The sequence below is a fragment of the Gobio gobio genome (genome assembly GCF_949357685.1).
Source record: "Gobio gobio genome assembly, chromosome: 7".
NCBI lineage: Eukaryota > Metazoa > Chordata > Actinopteri > Cypriniformes > Gobionidae > Gobio > Gobio gobio.
Genome location: NC_137103.1, coordinates 22510884 through 22532998, shown reverse-complemented (window position 1 = coordinate 22532998; position 22115 = coordinate 22510884). Strand labels below are relative to the sequence as shown.

Here is a 22115-nt window from a genome sequence, read left to right as displayed (position 1 = left end):
CTTGATGTGTTGAGTTATGAAGTTAAAAGCCATGGTAATCTCTAATCCTGTACAATTGATGAAGCTGCCTGGATGTATAGTGAAACATCTCAAATAAAGTGTTACACAGTGTAAATAAAGAGGGATAGAAACACTCTGAACAAGGGGATAATTTAACAATTGAAATGATAAACTTCATAAAAGCTTCATCAGATATAATAAATATTAATGAGGTGACCTAACATTCACCCTGTGATTGTTACTTATTAGCTGAAAAGCAGGCAAGTGGGCACTAGTCATTATAATGTAATTAATGTAATGTAATGTAATATAATAAATAATATACACTGCCATTCAAAAGTTTTGGTTGGTAAGATTTTTTATGTTTTTATATCACCAATGCTTATAAAAAAATTTAAAACATAAAAACAGTAATATTGTGCAATATTATTAAAATGTAAAATAACTGTTTCTATTTTAATATATTTTAAAACATAATTTATTTCTCTAATGCAAAGCTGAATTTTCTGAATCATTACTCCACACTTGAGTGTCACATGATCCTTCAGAAATCATTCTAACATAATGATTTGATGCTCAGGAAACATTTATGATTATTATCAATGTTGAAAACAGTTGTGTACAATTTTTTTTTTCAGGATTCTTTGATGAATAGAACATTTTAAAGAACAGCATTTATTTTAAGTATAATCTTTAGTAACATTATAAATGTCTTTTTACTGTCACTTTTGATCAATCCAATGCATCCTTGCTGAAATACATGTATTCATTTATTTAAGTATTCACCCATCAACTCTACTTTTGAACGGTAATACACGGTTGCAAAAGCTTTCTATTTTAGATAAATACTGTTCTTTTGAACTTTCTATTCATCAGAGAATCCTAAAAAATTGTTTTTACACAACTGCTTTCAACATTGATAATAATCATAAATGTCATAAATGTTTCTTGAGCAGCAAATCAGCATATTAGAATGATTTCTGAAGGATCATGTGACACTGAAGACTGGAGTAATGATGCTGAAATACATAAATAAATAAATCAAATAGAAAACCAGTACTTTAATACATACTTTTTAATAATATTTCACAATATTACTGTTTTTTGTTTGTTTGTTTGTTTTTATAAAATAAATGCAGCCTTGGTGAGCAAAAACATCTTATCAAAACATTTTTTTTTTACCGATCAACCTTTTGAGCGGCAATAATATAATATAATATAATATAATATAATATAATATAATATAATATAATATAATATAATATAATATAATATAATATAATATAATATAATATAATATAATATAATATAATATAATATACTATAATATACTATAATATACTATAATATACTATAATATACTATAATATAATATACTATAATATAATATACTATAATATAATTAATATATATAATAAATATAATATATATATAATATAATAAATTAATACTTTTCAGGAATGGGGTTAAAGTTGTGGTAATTAATATGCATTTATATAAAGTATAGTAATATTAATAAACATTTTAATTAAATGGTTATTAAAGTTATATACTTTTTTTTACGCCCTTTTGCTAAAATCACAAATGACTAAAATGGAAATGTGTTGGTCCAAAGGTGTGGGAACCCTGTAACCATAAAGGATGACCCGATGTTTAGCCAGATGCTACCAAATAAATTCCACTGTACATTTTCTACCTTCTGTCATTTATGCACCAGCTTGTATTTTATAATAGTGGTCCACAGCTCAGTAAGTGATCCCATGCTGGCAGAGAGGTTCAAATGAGATCGCGTTAAAAAATGCCTTCCCTCATTTTGGTATACCAACTCCTACATCGCCCGAGAGGCACTCGCTAAACGCTGTCACAGAGACAAATGTGCTGGGGACGGTGTAAATCCAAACCTGTTAAAAGCTCTCAGGGAGATTAATGGATGAAGGGACAGTGGTGTAGCCTGCACTGTGTCCTGCTTTGCACTCCGGTCATCTCTGATTGCAATTAAATCCTGTTTCACATTCTGATGCTTCTCCACTACTCCCGAGCCTGGGTTTTCGCTGAGCCAGAGAGGATCTGACAGCTACTTTAATGCCCTCTCTGCGTGGGCTATCCATCACACCGACACACACACACATGCACGCTCGTCCCGCAGGTGAGGGCAGATCGCTGCCGCCATGCTCTAGTGACTACAGAATCAGGGAAACAAAAGTGGTGGGATGCTAGTTCAAGAGGCTCGCGAACACGCGCGCAAACACCTACTCGCTACTGGCTCAGGATTGCTATGCGCCCTGGAGTTCAATTACAACCCAGAATAGATTTCCAAAAGAAATGGGAAAATCGGAAGAAAAAGCATCAGACCCTCCAGAAAATGATTAGTGGGAGGGGCCAAATGACCTTTAAAAACCATCTGCCCAGACTGGTTTTCTTCTATTCACTCTCTCTCGCGGGTCTCTGGAAGGATCCAGGTTTTTCAGGCTGCATGTACAGACGGTAGTTATCACTGCGACCTGCCTGACTGTGCTTTATGGCTCATTTTAAGAGGTCATAACATTGAACAGTGGAATAATTAATAAAGTTGATGTACATTTAAGAATATGAAGTGGCATGTACTGCAGTAACAAGACAGTATTTACGTCTACCAAAGCCCTTGTTAGTAGTTGAGCCGTGGTGTGGATTAACACCATGTAAACATAGGCCTACCGGTGAAAAACAAATTAACGCACATAATTTACTCACTAGCTATATTCTGAAACCTGCTGCCTACCTAGGCAGCATTTAAGGCATCATAAATGTGCATCAAAGACTGTTTCAAAATATTATGCATGTCTTTTTAGAATAAAACAGTTATGACATTTTAACATTCTGGGCAGATTCATCTATAGCAAGTAATGTCAACTATAAAAGTATTTATGTACTGAAATATACAATACATTTCAAAGTTTGGCATTGGTAATTTTTGTTGTTGTTGGCTCTTATGCCCAAGGCAACATTCATTTTATCTACATATACTGTACAAAACGAATTAAAATGAACTCTTTTAATATATTTTTAAAATGTAATTTATTCTTTTGATGGCAAAGCTGAATGTTCAGCAGTCATTACTCCAGCCTGGATGATGCTTTAGAAACATATTTCTTTTAAATAACCATATTTATATATTTCCATAAATATATAGTGTGTAACCAGATACTACAGCACACCTCCAGGGGTCTAGTGGAGTCCATGCCTCGACGGGTCAGGGCTGGTTTGGCAGTAAAAGGGGGGCCAACACAATATTAGGAAGGGTTAGGGTTAGGTCATAATGTTATGCCTGATCTCTGTGTGTGCGCGTGTCTATACTCATGATTCTTTGAATAGAAAAATCTGAAGAAAAGCATTTATCTGAAATTTTATAGAGTATTTAGCTTCGCAACATACTCACTTTTTCAACTCTGTTGGAATCGGTTGAGGCATCTGTTGTCTTCCTCTGTTGGGATGCTGCCTGTGTAGGCAGAGGACAGCATGGCAGTTCACTAGATTTTGGAACGGGGCTACTACGGGCAGTGTCACAAAAATAAAGAGGTATAGAAAATTAGTAAAAAGTTTACTTGAACACTTAAAAATTGAAGAAAGATAACATACCACTGTACATAAATAAATAGCATAATCTCAGAGGCAGCAAGATATAGATATGGTGGAGAAAAGTGACTTATGACTTAATGTATAAAAGAGAAGAACAGTAGTGCATATGGATAAGTGAAGATGTGACGGATATCTCCTCCTGGATAAGTCTGGTCAGAAACCTGCTTGGGAGAAAGATGCCCGCAGGCCAGACGGAGGAGAGGGATCTTTCGTCTTTAGTCATGAGGCTTTTGATGGTATATTGCTGTAGGCTGACTGTATCATCTCATACGATGGAGTGATGTGGAGAGCAGTGAAACCGCTCCCTGACCAACTGGAAGATCTCCCACTGGTAAACTGAAAAGAGGCTGACAGGAGCACACAGCCGGCCCAGGGGTCTTTAAAATATCAACTGTTCAGTGGAACTTTTAGCTGCCGCTTTACAGAATTGTTTTTTTTTTTCAGCTGCTCTCTCGGGTGAATCACAGGAAGCCTGTCAAGAACATGTCTAGGTTACATTACATAATAAATTATATTTTGTTTAAAGAAAATTAAGCTTATTCCAACACCATTTAATATGTTTTCCAGCTTTCGCATTGTACCCCCCCCCCCCCCCGCTTTCACATTATTTTCATGACAATTAGGCACATTTTCCCAACACTCTCTAATATATTTTAAAAGTCAGTACATTATTTTTTTTAACAGATACTTACAACTGTATCTCCTCTCACTTTGATTTTTTTCCTTTCTGTCTAGTGGAGAGAGCGGTTCTGGGAAGTCTGTAGCCTGTAAGCACATCCTGAAACACCTGGCTGTTCGCTCCAGTCCCAAAGGCTTCGCTTTAGAGCCACGGATGAAGCATGTAAGTCTGCACGTCAATTTACTGGAGTATCTGTCTGTTCATCCCATACGAACATCTACACCACATACATCTACTGCCTGACAGGAGAAATGAACATATTCGACATATAATACTTGTAAATTTAATGTAATTTTTTGTTTTGTAGGGGCCCAAATGATTACAAAAGGCAGAATAATTTTAATAATAAGGTTTCATTTGTTAACATTAGGTAACTGCATTAGCAATGAAAATGTATTAAAGAGCACCTATCATGGAATTTTAAAATTTACCTTTCATGTAGTGTGTAACATAGATCTAAGTGAACAAAAACATCCTGCAAAGTTTGAAATATGACATTGCACCGTATATATAGTTATTTTCTTTCAAAAGTAAGAGTCGACTCTGAGTCATTTTTAAGAATCGTTAGAAGACCGAAGCTTTTTCTCTGACTAGATGACGTCAACTTGTCAAGTTATTTGAATACGATACGCCCACTTATTGCGCTCCAAGACGCCAGTGAAAACTAGAAAACATCATGGCCACGAGACGCTGTGTTCTGAAGTGCGACTCAAAAGCAAACTTTTTTCATCTGCCCAAGGATGAGCATTTGAAGACTAAGTGGCTTGAAGACAAACCATACATCGTCGCGATTGTGTGTTTATTAGTCTTCAAATGTCTCTATTTGCATGTTTCGCGATCTCAGGAAGCTTTTATTATGGACTTCTATTATGGCACATGGTATCTTCTTCGTCTGTCTGCACCATATATGGACTACATGTGCACAGAGCGCCATCCGGCTGCCAGTATGAATTGAAAACAACACATAAGAGACTCAATCGCTTATGATTAGGCTACATCTGCGCATTTTGAGGAAGTATTGAATATAAAATACTCCTCTGTTTAGAAATTTGACACAGACATATGAGAATCTATCAATATGTCTCCTCATCTGCACACTTTTGAACTAAAAGCCCTGAGGGATGTTGATTTGTCGCGAGTCTTCGTGAGGAGAATAGAGGAGTTTTTTTATGAATGAGATCAGCTGAGGCTCATATTACAATCAAACGGTACCGACGCGGTTTTCATATTCATAACTCCTGACACATATAAACAAATTACTGTCACTATAAGACTTTGATGGGCGTTCCGTTTCCGAAAATATCTGCACAGCCTATACCAATCACAACTGACTGGTTCATCGGACCAATCACCGCAGATTAGCGTCACGTAAAGGCGGGGTTTTGAAAAGTGAATCACTAAAGGAATCATTTGAGAATCGCTGTCAAAACAGGTCAAAATAAATGCATATTATAAGAAAACTAAAGTCTTTTTTGTCATTGCATGCATGCAAAACTGTTGTTGGGGACTTCTAAAACAATATTTGGAACATTTTAAATGCCATAATAGGTGCTCTTTAATATCAGTTAATGTTAATTTCACCATTTACTAATACATTATACAAATCCAAATTTGTGTCTGTAAATATTATTTATTGGACCTGAGCTAACGGGAACTAACAATGAACAGTTATGTTTTTATTAACTAACGTTAACAGATTAATAAACAATGTAACAAATGAATTGCTCATTGTTAGTTATTTTTAGACAATGCATCAACTAACGTTAACTAATTAGGACCTCATTGTAAAGTGTTACCTGGGGATACTTTTGTACACTTTATTAAGTAAAACTTTATTTTACAGTGTCGTTATTACATTTGTTACATGTAGTTATTATAGTAATAACTATAAATTATGCATATTTACATAAAACTAACCATAAAACAAACCAAACCCTAATCATAACCCTATTGTAAGTACATGAAGTTACTTAATGTTACTCAATACTTAAATGTATAATTACAGGTGTCAGTGTTACAGTGGAATTATACATTTAAGTACTGAATAATTATAATAAATAATCATGTGGTTTTGTTGCATGTGATTATGCATAATTTATATTACTACTGTAACTATATAACAAGGACACTTTAAAATAAAGTGTTACCTTTTTTAAACCATAAATCAAATATTTAGGATGGTTTATTTGCAGTCGTTGAGTGGCTTTTTGTGTAATGATTATGTTTTAGGTTCATTGTGTTGAACGTTCAGTATTTTCGCTGTGGTTTTCCTCACATGTGTTCTGTCATCTTGACCCTGGAGGTGTTTATGTGCTTTCAGTTGCTCCGGTTATCCTTCAGTCATGATAGCCTCAAACAGCTGTTATTCTCTTATTCATGGGAGAATTAGATGCTTTGAATGACTATACAAAGCCTAAGGGGAGCAGATTGTACTTATGGCTGAATCTCAAGGAAAAAGCCATTTCTTGTTAGCTCAAGACTTCATATCCACATACAGAAACCATTAGAGTGGTTTAATGGCCTGGAGCTATGGGTGACATTATTACGCTTGAATACTTCTGTGTGTGTGTGTGTGTGTGTGTATGATCTGAACACGGCCTTGTCTCTTAATGAGCACATTTTATCAATGGTGGCTTATCGCCACCTAGTGGAAGCAAGTGCCAAATGCTCTTATTATGTGTCCTCATGAGCATAGTGAGCCTACACATAGACATGTATTCACAAACTTTCTTAAGCACTTCCCCTCGGGGGAATCCCCACCACCATTTTAAAGTGTGTTCAACTTAGTCAAGTGGGCAAGGGAAGTTTATTTGGACAGACCCTTGACCCCTCTATTTTGACAGAGCGAGTCTACTCAAAATGTACACTTCAGGCAGATCCATTGACCACAAGGGGCACCATGATTGCAACGTTGCAGATCTGCTTGCTTAAAGGGATAGTTCACCCAAATATTTAAATTATCCCATGGTTTACTCACCCTCAAGTCATCCTAGTCATACACATATGACATTCTTTTTTCAGACGAATACAATCAGAGCCGTGTGGAGCAGTTATATAATGGATAGATGCACTTTTATGGACTTCAAAACAGAAACAGCCATTCACTGCCATTATAAAGCCTGGAAGAGCCCGGCCATTTTATAATATAACTCCGATTGTATTCGTCTGAAAGAAGTCATATACACCTAGGATGACTTGAGGGTGAGTAAATCATGGGATAATTTTCAGTTTTGGGTGAACTATCCCTTTAATTTACTCCCACCCCACACAACTGTAGTGTATGATATGTGTGTTACTTTGACATTTAACAGCATTTCATATGTGTAGCTACTTTATGCTGACTGTTATAGTTTATTGTAGGATTATCATTTTCGTTTGTGTAATTTTTTTATATTTTCTCCAAGCATATATTCAGGCCTATAGAATGTTGTGTAAAACAAAGGAGAAAAAAAGGTAAATAATAAATCAGCTCCATTGTGGATTCCAATTGATCAAGGGCTTAGGGTGTTTCATCATAATAATTGATGCACATCTGAGTGAATGAGACATTGAGACGTTAGCGAGGGAAGGGCATAAAAAATTGACGTAAAGGCAGCTGCCTGCTTCCTTTATATCACATATAACATGAAGCAATTATTATTTCTAATCAGACACCAAATCTGTCTGTCTATTTATGTGTTTCACTGTCTGTCTGTTTGTCTGTCTATCTATCTATGTATGTTTCTTTGTCTGTTTGTCTGTCTGTTTATGTGTTTCACTGTCTGTCTGTCTGTCTTTTTGTGTTTCGTTGTCTGTTTCTTAGTTTTTTTTGTCTGTCTGTTTGTCTGTCTGTTTATGCGTTTATCTGTCTGTTTGTTTGTCTGTTTGTGTTTCACTGTCTGTCTGTCTTTGTGTCTGTATATCTGTCTGTCTGTTTGTCTGTCTATTTGTTTCACTGTCTGTTTGTCTGTCTGTTTATGTGTTTCACTGTCTGTTTGCCTGTCTATTTATGTGTTTAACTGTCTGTTTGCCTGTCTATTTATGTGTTTCGCTGTCTGTCTGTCTATCTGTCTGTTTGTTTGTCTGTCTATTTATGTGTTTAACTGTCTGTTTGCCTGTCTATTTATGTGTTTCGCTGTGTGTCTGTTTGTCTGTTTATGCGTTTGTCTGTCTGTCTGTCTGTTTTTTTGTCTGTCTGTTTGTCTGTCTGTTTGTCTGTCTGTTTATGTGTTTCTCTGTCTGTCTGTCTGTCTGTCTGTTTGTGTGTTTCACTGTCTGTCTGTTTTTGTGTCTGTCTGTGTCTATTTGTCTGTCTGTCTATTTATGCGTTTCTGTCTGTTTGTCTGTCTATGTTTCCCTGTCTGTCTGTCTTTCTGTCTGTCTGTCTATTTGTTTGTCTGTATGTTTGTCTGTCTGTTTGTCTGTCTGTTTGTCTCTGTTTATGTGTTTCTCTGTCTGTCAGTCTGTTTGTGTTTGTCTGTCTGTCTGTCTGTATGTTTGTTTGTCTGTCTGTTTGTCTATGTTTATGTGTTTATCTGTCTGTTTGTCTATCTGTTTCTGTCTGTCTGTTTGTGTGTTTCACTGTCTGTCTGTTTTTGTGTCTGTCTGTGTCTTTGTCTGTCTGTCTATTTATGCGTTTCTGTCTGTTTGTCTGTCTATGTTTCCCTGTCTGTCTGTCTGTCTATTTGTTTGTTTGTCTGTATGTTTGTCTGTCTGTTTGTCTCTGTTTATGTGTTTCTCTGTCTGTCAGTCTGTTTATGTGTTTGTCTATGTCTGTTTGTCTGTCTGTCTATTTATGTGTTTCTGTCTGTTTGTCTGTCTATGTGTTTCACTGTCTGTCTGTCTGTTTGTTTGTCGGTATGTTTGTTTGTTTGTTTGTCTGTCTGTCTGTTTGTCTCTGTTTATGTGTCTGTCTGTATGTTTGTTTGTTTGTTTGTTTGTTTGTTTCACTGTCTGTCTGTTTGTCTGTTTGTTTGTCTGTCTGTATGTTTGTCTGTCTGTTTATGTGTTTCACTATCTGTCTGTCTGTCTGTTTTGTCTGTCTATGTGTTTCTCTTTCTGTCTGTCTGTCTGTTTTGTCTGTCTATGTGTTTCACTGTCTGTGTGTCTGTCTGTTACAAATATTCAGTTAGTTTGTTCTTAGTTTCATTTTCATGGACTTTTAGTTTTTCAACAGTCACATGTCTTCATTTGTTTGAATTTCCTGCCACTCCTTTGTCTCTATGGTTACTTAGATGATTAGTTTGTTGTTTTCAGCTGTGTATCGTTAATTGACCTTGTTTGTGTCTGTACTTAAGTTCCTCCTTCGGTTTCTGGTACCTTTAGTTATGTTGTACCCTGTGGATTATTAATAAAACTTATATTGGAACTTTCTTCTTCATCGCCTGTCTGTGCAGCACATTGCTAGCACTGTAAAATGCTGTCTAGGTAGGCAGCTCTCTAGGGTTTGAGACAGAGTGTACATCAACATTTCTCAGGCCTGTCACGATCTTGAATCTGCGCTAATGATTAATTGTCAGATAAATAATTCAAATAAATTCTGTTTTGTTCAGTGTAAGCTTAATAATAATATATATTTTTTATTATTCTTGGCATAATATATAATATAATAATAAAAAATGTAATAAAATGGGCCCATACGATTTCCTTTAATGTTGTGAAAATGAATAATATTTATAATATAATGTAATGTAACATCATATACTATAATGAATAATAATGCAGTTTGATTAAACATCTTTATGTACTTTGTAATAGTGTTTTATTATATTCTTTATTCTTTCACAGGAAAAAAAAAGACACGATATTGTGCATTTGATGGCAACATAATTGGATTAAAAAGAATAACCACAATCAGATGATTAATCTATAATCTATAATAAAAGCTGGGGGTGTATTGTGCCCGTCTACTATGCCACTGACTTTTTTTGTAATCACTTCTTAATTTTTCTGTCATTTGTTTGCAGGTGAATGTGATCTTGGAAGCTTTTGGCCATGCTAAGACTCAGATGAACTCCTCTGCAAGCCGTTTTATCAAGCTGATCTCACTGCAGTACTGCGAGAAGAGAAAGACTCTACTCAGAGGTAGTTACACTACACTATTATTCTGCTTACATACAACACTATACACTTTAATGCATTTTGTTAGCTCTCAGCAGAGGATTTCTGATCCATCATCCTTCACCTATAGAGGGTGCAATTGCTCTACTAATATTTACAAAGATTCTTCTCTCACCGTTTGTGATTTTAGGCCGTCTGTACACTTATATGCTGGAGAAGTCGAGGGTCATCTGCATGCCACCACACCAGCAGAACTTTAACATCTTCTACCTGATGGCTGAGGGGCTTTCAGCAGAGGAGAAGAGTAATCTATATCTAAACAATGTCTTAGCCCACAGGTAACTCATGCAATCTAGAAATGCTGTTTTGAGAGAAACACTTTTTGTTCAAGACCTTCCTTGCAAAAAAACGTAACAATGTAGTCAAATACTGTAAAAAATATACTCAAAAAAAAAGTAACAGATTCTTTTATTTTATTCACAAACATTGCCAATATACGGAGCGCTGCACATAAATACGAATTATGAAAACATAATTCATTACTATAAATTAAGAATTCTTCCTCTCATTTTTTGTAAATCGTGGCCACAAATTAACACTGAATTCCCATGATTTACCCGTATGTTAGCACAATTTTACTAATTTGTTCCCTCGTTTTAAGTAAATTGTGTGCCTGATAGAATTATTTGTTTATACCTCGATTTACTGAATGACCACGTTGTAATAATTTGTTCATCTGTTTTTGTTAAGTCGTGGCCACAAATTAAGAATTAGTTCCCATAATTTATTATTTTGTTCCCTCGTTTTATTAAATCGTGGCAACATTTTAACTAATTTGTTCCCTCGTTTAGATTTAACTAAACAAGGGAACAAATTATTACAACATGTCCACGGTTGAATAAATCGAGGGAACAGAAACTAGAGCTTAATAAACCATTTTGAATAAATCTTAATGGAACAAGGGGAGCATTTCAATTTATGTGATTTTCGTATTCATAAAAAAAAAAAAAAAATATATATATATATATATATATATATATATATATATATATATATATAAATAATATATATATATATATATATATAATATAATATATATATATATATATATTTTTTTTTTTATGAATACGAAAATCACATAAATTGAAATGCTCCCCTTGTTCCATACATATATATATATATATATATATATATATATATATATATATATATATATATATATATATATATATATATATATATACTACATAACATACATACATACATACATACATACATACATACATACATACATACATACATACATACATACATACATACATACATACACACACACACACACACACACACACACACACACACACACACACACACACACACACACACACACACACACACACACACACACACACACACACACACACACACACACACACACACACACACACACACACACACACACACACACACACACACACACACACACACACACACACACACACACACACACACACACACACACACACACACACACACACACACACACACACACACACACACACACACACACACACACACACACACATACATACATACATACATACGGTTCATTCCCCTGTTCCATTAAGGTTTATACAGCATATTTGTATTAAGCTCTAGTTTTTTTTTTTATCATTTAAAATTCTTAATTCATAATATGAATATGTAAGGATGATTTAATTTGATGGAATTTGACTATGCAATTGAAATTCGTAAACCTTAAAAAAAAGATTTTTTTTTCTTCTTTTTTTGTGTACTGGGTTATTTTAAACTGGCTTACCCTGAACTCTCTGTGACTCCAAGTGTCCTCCTCAACAAATCATGCATGGGGTAAATGGGAGGTTATCATTAAAAATTGAACGTTCACCTTTCTTTGACTTGAATTTTAACACCTCAAACTTACTTTAGCCCACTAAAAGTCCCACACCAAATGCTCATGTCAAGATGGCACTGCCAACGTAAAGTCTTAATCATCACAAATCTTAAATCAGCAGACTAATCATGTCTCTTGTGTTTTTTTTTTTGTTTTGTTTTTTGCAGGTGTCTGAGCACAGCGGCTCCCAGTGAGACTCCTGCAGTAGCTACAGCATGTCCTCAGAGCAGAGAGAAGCTCTCGGCCCTTAAACAGGCTCTGCGTGCGCTCGGCTTCAACAGACTGGTACATACGTGTTCAAGAACACATTTATCCTCCCGCACACATGCAACGATGCAAAATAACTACACATTAGGGGTGCAACAGTTCAAATTACTCAAGGTTCTGTTTCATCATGATTTTAGGGTCGCGGTTTCAGGTTTGGTACTGTATGTGCCATGTTCAAGACTACTGTCAAATAAAAATAATGAAAATAAGAACAGATAATCAAACTACAAGCAACAACCCACATACATACAATAGAGCAAAGATTCATTTAAAATAAACTGTGCTTTTCAGGTATCTAACAGTAGTTTTCAGGCATAGAAATTGAATAAAGTAATAAAATATAAAATAACATTGCATAATATAATCTTCACTGTAATCATTAAATAAAGATGAATTATTATTGAAGTTGCAAAATCTATTCAGTCAAGAGTGAGTGATTTCTTTGTCATTTGTTGTTTGATTAACATTAAAAACTTTCCCTTTAAGACATAATGCACGGATCCAGTACATACTGTTACACATGAACACATGTCTTTCTCGACTGTTTACGTCTTACTTAAGACATAACCTACTATGTTTGCTAGGATACTCGCCAAGACGGGCATGTTGACATAATTTTTTTGTGTGAATTTGACCGTTTAAGGGCAAGACTTGAAAGAGAACTCAATATTTGCGCACTATCTGCAACGCGCTGTGCACACACACACACAGTTCTCTTACGCGTATTGCTCATGATTGTTTAAATTGGCAAGGCTTAAATTAATTTAGTTTAAACACAAATAGCAACGTGTGATGTTTAGGTCTCATCTGCGCTCGCGCGCTATCAACACCTGGGCGATGATGGCGTATATGACAGTCATGTTGGAGCATGCGGCACTCTCATTGAACAAAGTTTACAAGAGTGACTGCTTTGTCCACGCTTTTTGATCATCGCTAGTGTAATGTATTGGGAAGCCAGAATGTGTATCCATCGACAGAAACATGCATTACCTGAACTCTGTCTGTCTGTTTTACGCATTATTTTCAAAAAAACATATTATAGATGCGTCGTCAGATTTGAGATGAACTACGGTGCAAGTACGTGTGCCCAACTGTGGGTGGAGAATAGTACGATCAGATTTTTTTTTTTTTTTGAGAATTGTTACACCCCTACTACATATGCATGCTAAGTTTTGATTTAGTTTGTTTTCAAGTGTGTGTGATAGAGAAGTACAATGAAGTCCAAAAATCTGAGAACACATAAAAAAAAATCTAGGATTCAAAGTCTAATTTAAACCTGGAAAGAAATGAATTAATACATTTTAAATCAATAATACATTAATTAAACTTTTATTTATATGCATTGCAAGTACTAAAAATAATCATGACATTTTGCAACCAGAAATGATGACCCTGTGGCATCCAACGTGGTGGTTCCACCCTTAAAAAGGTACTTCACCGCTGGCAAAATGGGCTTTCAATAAAACTTGGCTGCAGTGTTTATTTTGATGGCAAATTTTGATTTAGTTTTAGTCATCGTCTTTTGACTACAATGCCATTCAGTTTTAGCCATATTCTATTCACCTGAATTGTTTTTAGTCTAGTTTTAGTTGACTAAAATCTAATGAGTTTAGTTGAATTGTAATGCATTCATTGAGCATTTAAGCATTACATAACCGACTGTTACTTGAATACATGTCAAAACTGACATTTTGACATAATTGTGAGAGCTCAATTCACTTTTTTTTTTTTTTTTTTTTAAACATCTATATAGTTTTTATAATTTCGTACTTCTGTTTTAGTTTGTATATCAGGTTAAGCTAAAGCTTCAAATACGTTTGTTTATTTTTTATTTCTGTTAACATTTATTTAATTTCAAGTAACTAATATTTTTTAATGGTTTTAGTTAACTATTATAACCATGATACTTTATTGAATAATATGTCAAATACTGTTCTTACTCTTTCCTCCTAAATATGAATTAAATGGGAATGAAATTAAATACAGTTTATTGTGTAACCAAAAACGTATATAAAATACGTGACTTTTAATTATAAACTAGCTCGAAATACACATTGACTCTTATTTTGAAATGTCTGCGCCTTACTATTGCAGCTGCTCTTTCAAGTTCATATGAGGGAGATAAAATATGCATTGTTACAACCGTCTAAAACGTATTACTATATAAACATCGTAAAGTAAATATCGTCATTATTCATCAGCATTAGTTCATAAACAATTACCTGGCATAAATGTGTTGATTGAGCTGCTTTGAAGCGTTTGCGTGAGCCTGTAGAACGCGCAACAGCGCTGTGTTTTCCCGCGGTTAGATCAGCACTTTTCAATTCAAATGTGCGCATCTATTACACAGGACATCAGTTCTGACTGGATCTCTTCCCTAATCGTCCCTCCCTAGCATTTGCGTCTCGTTTTTATTCGTTGACAAAAATGACAGTTGATTTTTGTCATAGTTTTTGTCATCCAAAACTGTTTTTTATTTAGTTATCGTCTCGTTTTCATCAGTGAAATAAGGTTGTTGACGAAAATTATTTGTCAACGAAATTACCACTGCTTGGCTGCTTATGCTGTAAAATATAACTAGAGTAGATAACCTGACTAGAGAAAACAAAGAAAAAAGGCTGTTGTCTTCCAGTTCGCCAAAGATTCACTGGGCATGTTGCTTTCCAAGTCCACTCCCAGTCTGCTATGGATACGCTTGACTAGAGCGCCTTACTTAAGTAGGAAATACTTTTTTGCAAACTTTTAGTTACAATGGTGTCAACTTGTGTTGTTCCCGGGTGCAAGAATTCAAAGAGTAAACGTTTAGCTGGAGTGAGTTACTTTTGGCTTTTGGTTTCTGTTGAAGGATCCAGTGCGCGGCTAAAGGCTGCAAAGAATCATAAATAAGGTGAGACCACCACAAAAGAAAATCTAAAAAACAAAACAAACACTTTGAACTTTGTGACCGTTAAAAAAAGTGTGTTCTATATGAATGTGTGTCTGTGTGTAGTATGAATGAAATTCAGATATACTACATCCGCCATGTTGTCATTGTCATGTGACCTATGGCATCGCTTCGCTTCCATTCACAAGTCCTCTCCCGTGGCTTCATGGGATAGTAAATTGTCCATTGAATGCACACTTTAGAATCCATAGTTTTTACCTACTATTTTATGAATACTATGAATTCGGACATACTACTTGGCTCACATACTGTTCTCACTCCAGGTAACAAAGAGATTGAGTAAACATTGTTCATTTACATATACTGCAGTACCGACATTGTAAATCAGCAAAGTTCCACTTTATTAATATTCACTATATTTTGATATGCAGGCAGCTTTTGGATTGCTCTGCCTACATCCAGACATTACTTCACAGCCTCAGTAGGAGTTGATCTGTTTCGTCTAAAGTAGACAAAGTGGTTCTGGTTTTAGGTGACTCACGTGTAGAGAGATGGAGAAAGTAAGTATGCCTTTGGCTTTGGCAGCCGCTTCAGACATGTTGTTCTGATTTATGTAGGTTTACACATTATAACTCATTACACTATGTCTGCAGACTATAAAAACACACAACTCAGACTGGCATTCAGACTGTCAACCTGTGTGTTATGTTATAGTTGTGTAGCGACTAGAACGGTATGTTCAGAATGGAACACTAGCGTATGGTATCCTGTACCGTATATACCATATATTTGTGTGCGCGCACACGTGCACACCCTCATGGTGATACACGAACCTTTTGTTAAAGAGTAGGGTTTCATACCAGAGTTACGCTCCGTTCTGAGTCATGCGTTCAGTTTGTGTGTTTGGTCCAAACACACACATCAACTCACACACACACACCTGACTTCCAGCCAGACACTGTGTTCTAATCCTACCAGGAACCTGTAAATCAGCTTCATTAAAGAAGGATTGTTCTCTCATCCCATCAGTGCAGCACGACCCGCAATGACCCACACACACAGTAACTCTGTCACACAAGTCTCTCTGACTGTAGTGTCTATCTACATTCACGCTTCACGGTCTATACAACTTCCTCATCTTTTTCTTTTTACACACAGACCAGTGTTTCTCAAGCTTTTTGCCCCAATGTCCAAAACAATATTTAGAGACCCTCCATATTGGCCAAGATATTTCCTCCGGTATTTCAGCTTTGAATATGACAACACTACTCGTTTTCAAAATGCATTATTATTATTGTTATTATTATACATTTTTACTAACTTTATTAATAGACTGTTAATATTTTAAATTATTTTTTTATTATATAATATTTAAGATTCTTATTCTGTATGTTTTTGAATGAGCTATTAATGGAAAAAGGGATGATTTCAGTTTGCCTCTTGTTTTTTAGTTTTTTTAAAGGTTTTTTAAGCAGTTAAATTGTTTTTATTTATTTATATATATATAAATTCAATTATTAAGTCATCTAATTGCTGTTATTGTTCACTTAAACCATTAAAAACCTTGTTTGTTAACTGAAATAAGGCTGCAATAAAATAAATAAATAAAATATAAATATTAGATGAAAAACTTAAATGAAAATTAGAAATAATGTTTATTTCATTTTTTATTAGAAATGTTGTCGTGGCAACTAACTGAAATAAAAATAATTGAAAGTACTAAGATTACTTAAACTGAAAAAAGCTAAGTTGAAATATTACAAAAATGACAAAAGCATAAAAGAAAATAACTAAAACTCAAACTAAAATTAAGTGAAAATATAATGTATGCGTGTGTGTATATGTGTATCGGTTTTTGTTTTGTCTTTTCCGGAAAAAGTGCTGATTTTGTTCCTCATATTTTTGCATTGGTCACTTAACGGTGCTGTAAGCAATGTTAGATGTTGTGGAACTACTGTTTATTTCTGTATTTAGAGTAGCAAATCATATCAGTGTTGTCAAAAGTGGTTAAACGGAGCATAGCAAATTATTCTAACTTGAATGAAGAAAATCTCATTTGATTCTGTAATTTTGGACCCTGCACTCAAATATGACTGAACTGCAATCAGCCCTGTTTCTCCAAAGGGCTGTTTTCTGCCCTCAGTCCAGTCTGATTCTCAGCAGATTGTTTGTTTCTCTTTTAGGAGGTGGAGAATTTGTTTGTGGTCCTCTCTGCGCTGCTGCATTTGGGAGATCTGCGCTTCACCGCCCTGACAGACGCTGACACTGCATTTGTGTCCGACTTGCAGCTGCTCGACAGAGGTCAGTCATGCAGCTGCGCGATGAGGCCAGCAGGGGCCGGTCTCCTCCACCGGGAGGCCTGAAGGATAGACAGGGGAAGTGGGCGGGTGACTACGCAGAAAGAACTGTGTCACACCATCCTGGGTTGTTTACATCAGTTCTACCGTGACCTAATAGCGGAATCACTCACCGCACAATGGAAAACTCTCTCTGCCACTCTAATAATACACAGCACCCTCCAGCACATACATGCTCTGTCCTCCAATTTTGAGCTAATCAACCCTTTCCAGACACAAACATTCACAGGGTCACCTGTTTCCTTAAGCCCTCGGAGCAGCACGGCGGAACTGAACGGCCACTCGGTCCCCTCGTGTTACATAATGACACACATAATACTGAGTCTGGGTAAACAAGTGACGTCAGCGCGCACAAATATAAAAACTGATACATGTACATCCCTATGAGGCTTCCATCATTGTGGAACTGTAAACTGTGTAAGATCAAGGGCGTCGGGGCGTTTAAATGGGTGTATCACACACACATTACGGTTTGCTTTTGGCACCTCGTGTACTGTAATTTATAAGCTCGTAATAGGAATAATAAGTAAATAGGTGGAGTATAAAACAAGAATGTGTACTGTATGTTTTATAGCATGTTGACTCTCAAATCTGATTGGATGAGCCACAATCAAAGCCATTGTTAAATGGTGGGTGTGCCGTTTGCATCTTGTGAGTTCTATACTAATACACTATATACTATCATGTACAGTTAAGAAGTATCTGTGTTTGTAATTATCTGTACTAATTAATGTACAGTACCATTTAACAGTTTCGGGTTGCCCAGATTTTTTATAATGTTTTTGAGAGAAGACACTCATGCTCACCAAAGCTGAATTTATTTGATAAAAAATACAGTATTTAGAATTTTAAAAAAAATTATTTGTTTTAAAATGTAATTTATTCCTTTGCAAAGCTGAATTTTCAGCAACATTACTCCAGTCTTCAGGGTCACACGATCCTTCAGAAATCATTCTAATATGCTGATTTGCTGCTCAAAAAAACATTTCTTATTATTGTCAATATTGAAAATAGCTGTTATGCTTTGTTTTTGTGGAACCCATGATTACATTTTACAAAATTACTGACCCCAAACTTTTGAAAGGTAGTGTAAAAGCTTGTAATATATATATATATATATATATATATATATATATATATATATATATATATATATATATATATATATATATATAATATATAATATATATATAATATATATATAATATATATTACAAGCTTATGGAAATGACAAAGCAGCAGTAAGTTTCCAGTCGATTCAGTACATAATTCAGATTGCAATAAGTGTTTTTTATAACACCCTTCCAAAAGGTGCTACTTTATTTTATTTTTAAAATCAATGTCTCATTTTCTAAGATTTCTCTAAAAAATTTTATATAATAATTTCAAATGTGGCTCATCCAATCAGGATATAGATATATAAGCATTTGTATGCTAACAAATGTATCTCGATTTGTTTTTTTCTTCTGTAGTGGCTGGGATGTTGCAGGTGAGCTCTGAGGATCTAGGTTCTGCCCTCACCTCAGATGTGCAGTGTTTCAAAGGTACACGCTTCCGTTTCCACGCACCAGCATCAATCAACACACGCACTAAACATGTTTTACCATAAGGCCACGTATAGAGTGCATCTCATTGCCAGGAGGCCTGCTGACACTGTTCATTGAGATGTACTGGCTTTTGCTCAGTCATAAACTCATCAATGAATGTGGCCTCAAGCATTTGGCCTTGGATTGTGTTACTGGCAAGCCCAATTTGGCTCAATTTGACTCAATTGGATAACTGCCTCCTCGTTCAAAATATACACGCATAAACACACAGTTCTGTTGCGAGGTCTAGACTGTGCACATGTTGTGCCATTATATAACAAGTGTGGAGTATGTATGAATCACATGATGTCTGGATATTAACCTAATTCAGCCATTGAGGACACACTGACCTATTGCCTATAATTACAAGCAGACTTGGCATTGTCTTGTGTCTGTCCGAGATTTGTCTCTCTGTGTCTCCTTCCTTTTGTCATACATCTATGCCTCTCCTTTAAAGGAATGGTTCACCCAAAAATGTTAATTCTGTCAGGATTTGCTCTCCAAACAATGTCCAAAAAACACTGAAGTAATATAAAAGTGGTCAATTCACTTGTATGCTATATTCCAAGAATCTATACGGTAGCGTTGCATGATGAAACATTTAACATTTTGCTTTTACTCTCTGAAAATATTGAACCGTAGAGTTTATGAAACAAGTAGCAATGTATAATTTGTATTTTTTTGGAGTAAATCATCTGGAAGTTGACGCACTGTGGCGGCCATGAATGGCATAGCGAATGCAGTGATTCAGTGTCTGACATCATCAAAGGTCACATCGTCGGAGCCCAGGCGCTATGTGTCCTCCACATTAGCATGTGCAGTGTCCCCTCAGCCAGCAAAACCAACAATGGGCCGCTTGTTTTTCTGCCACCCACATGCGTTGTATATCAGTCAAAATGTGACACACTGTCTCCTGTTTGTTTTCCTTGTTGCCCTGTTCCCATGTTGTTTTGAGCAGTCGCTGGCTGTTCTGATTTTTTGTTTTTTTGTTTACTGCATTCTCTACTTTTTATGTGGTGCCAACTGCCAACCCTACTTAAAGGACCAGCTTGAATTTGAATGTTGTTAATCCTAGTTTGGTGATGGTCTAGCTGGTCGGGCAGCAAAACTAGTTTCTTCTGTGGATCACAACGTTATTTAGGGTGGATGGATGAATGGATGGCAATAGAACAATTGATAAACAGACAAATGGGTAAACAGACATAATGATAAATTGGATGGACAGACAGACAGAGAACGATGGTTGATACAACGATAGATGGAAAAATGGATGGTACAATGATAAGATGGATGGATGGATGGATGGAAGGATGGATCAGTGGGTGGGTGGATGAACAGATGATGGACAGGTGGATGGACAGATCGAAAATAGAACAATTGATAAACAGTGGATAGATGGATGGGCAGATGATGGACAGATTGAACAATTGATAAACAGACAGAATGATAAATCGGATGGATGGACAGACAGACAGAGAACGATGGATAGATGGTCATTCAAGCAAGCAAATTCATAGATAGACAGACGGGGATACATTGTTGGATAGATAGACAGAGAGACAGACAGAATGATAAATAGATGGATAGACAGGTAGGTAAAGATTTATGGATGGATGGATGGATGGATGGATGGATGGATGGATGGATGGATGGATGGATGGATGGGTGAGACAACAATGGATGGATGGTCAGTCAGGCAAGCAAATTCATAGATAGACAGACCGGGATAAATTGTTGGATAGATAGAAAGAGAGACAGACAGACAGACAGAGTGATATATAGATGGATAGACAGGTAGGTAGAGATTATGGATGGATGGATGGATGGATGGATGGATGGATGGATGGATGGATGGATGGATGGATGGATGGATGGATGGATGGATGGATGGATGGATGGATGGACGGACGGATGGTCAGTCAGGCAAGCAAATTCATAGATAGACAGACGGGGATAAATTGTTGGATAGAAAGACAGAGAGACAGACAGACTGACAAATAGATGGATAGACGGGTAGGTAGAGATGGATGGATGGAAGGATGGATGGATGGATGGGTGAGACAACGAAAAATTGATGACAAAGATAGATGGACGGATATATGGATGGATGGATGGATGGATGGATAGACACAGACTTTGCAGAAATTGATATCTGCTAGTGTTTAAGGATGGAAGACAATGCAAAAAGTCTCTAATGGCTTGGCATTTGCCCTCTGCTTCAGGTGATGTCATAACAAGGCGCCACACAGTTGAAATGTCCAACCATCACAGAGACCTCTTGGCCAAAGCTCTGTACGGACGACTCTTCAGCTTCTTGGTCAATAACATTAACTTTTACCTCCAAGGCCATGAAGAAAGCACCGGGTAAGATGCATGCATGTGAGCATAGATGCATGTTTTTATGTGGATATGTTGTCCTTTGGGCATGTGAAAGGGTCTACATGTGAATAAGAGGCCTGCATAAACAGAGATTGTGTTATTGAAATAACAATTATAGTTTTTTGAAGTTAGTTCCAAGGTACATTCAGTGTACAAATAACTTCAGTGACGCTTACCAGCTATAGCTCTATACAGCTGTGTTGTGTCTCAACAGCTCACAGAACGCACTCATCTGTGACTAGTAGAAACACACACCAAATCATTCTCAGAGACCTTATGTGATTAGCATCAGTCAAAACAAGGGGTCACAATGAAGTTTTTGAATAGTTTACATAGCGAATGCGAGGCTATCTGACGGTAAGCGGCACAGCCAGTAGCATACAAGCAGGAGAACACA

At 35.9% G+C, this 22115-nt stretch overlaps 1 protein-coding gene across 1 annotated transcript in view; it reads left to right on the top strand.

Moving 5' to 3' along the window:
* The window catches only part of myo16 (myosin XVI), a gene marked incomplete at both ends in the record, with an annotated part of 227562 nt that overhangs the window by 111612 nt on the left and 93835 nt on the right, over window positions 1-22115 (top strand). Inside the window, 7 exons of the mRNA XM_079821463.1 lie at window positions 4351-4456; window positions 10240-10357; window positions 10524-10671; window positions 12413-12530; window positions 17580-17697; window positions 19226-19297; window positions 21562-21703. Coding sequence (XP_079677589.1) covers window positions 4351-4456; window positions 10240-10357; window positions 10524-10671; window positions 12413-12530; window positions 17580-17697; window positions 19226-19297; window positions 21562-21703 — 822 coding nt within the window. The remainder of the gene's footprint in view (window positions 1-4350; window positions 4457-10239; window positions 10358-10523; window positions 10672-12412; window positions 12531-17579; window positions 17698-19225; window positions 19298-21561; window positions 21704-22115) is intronic.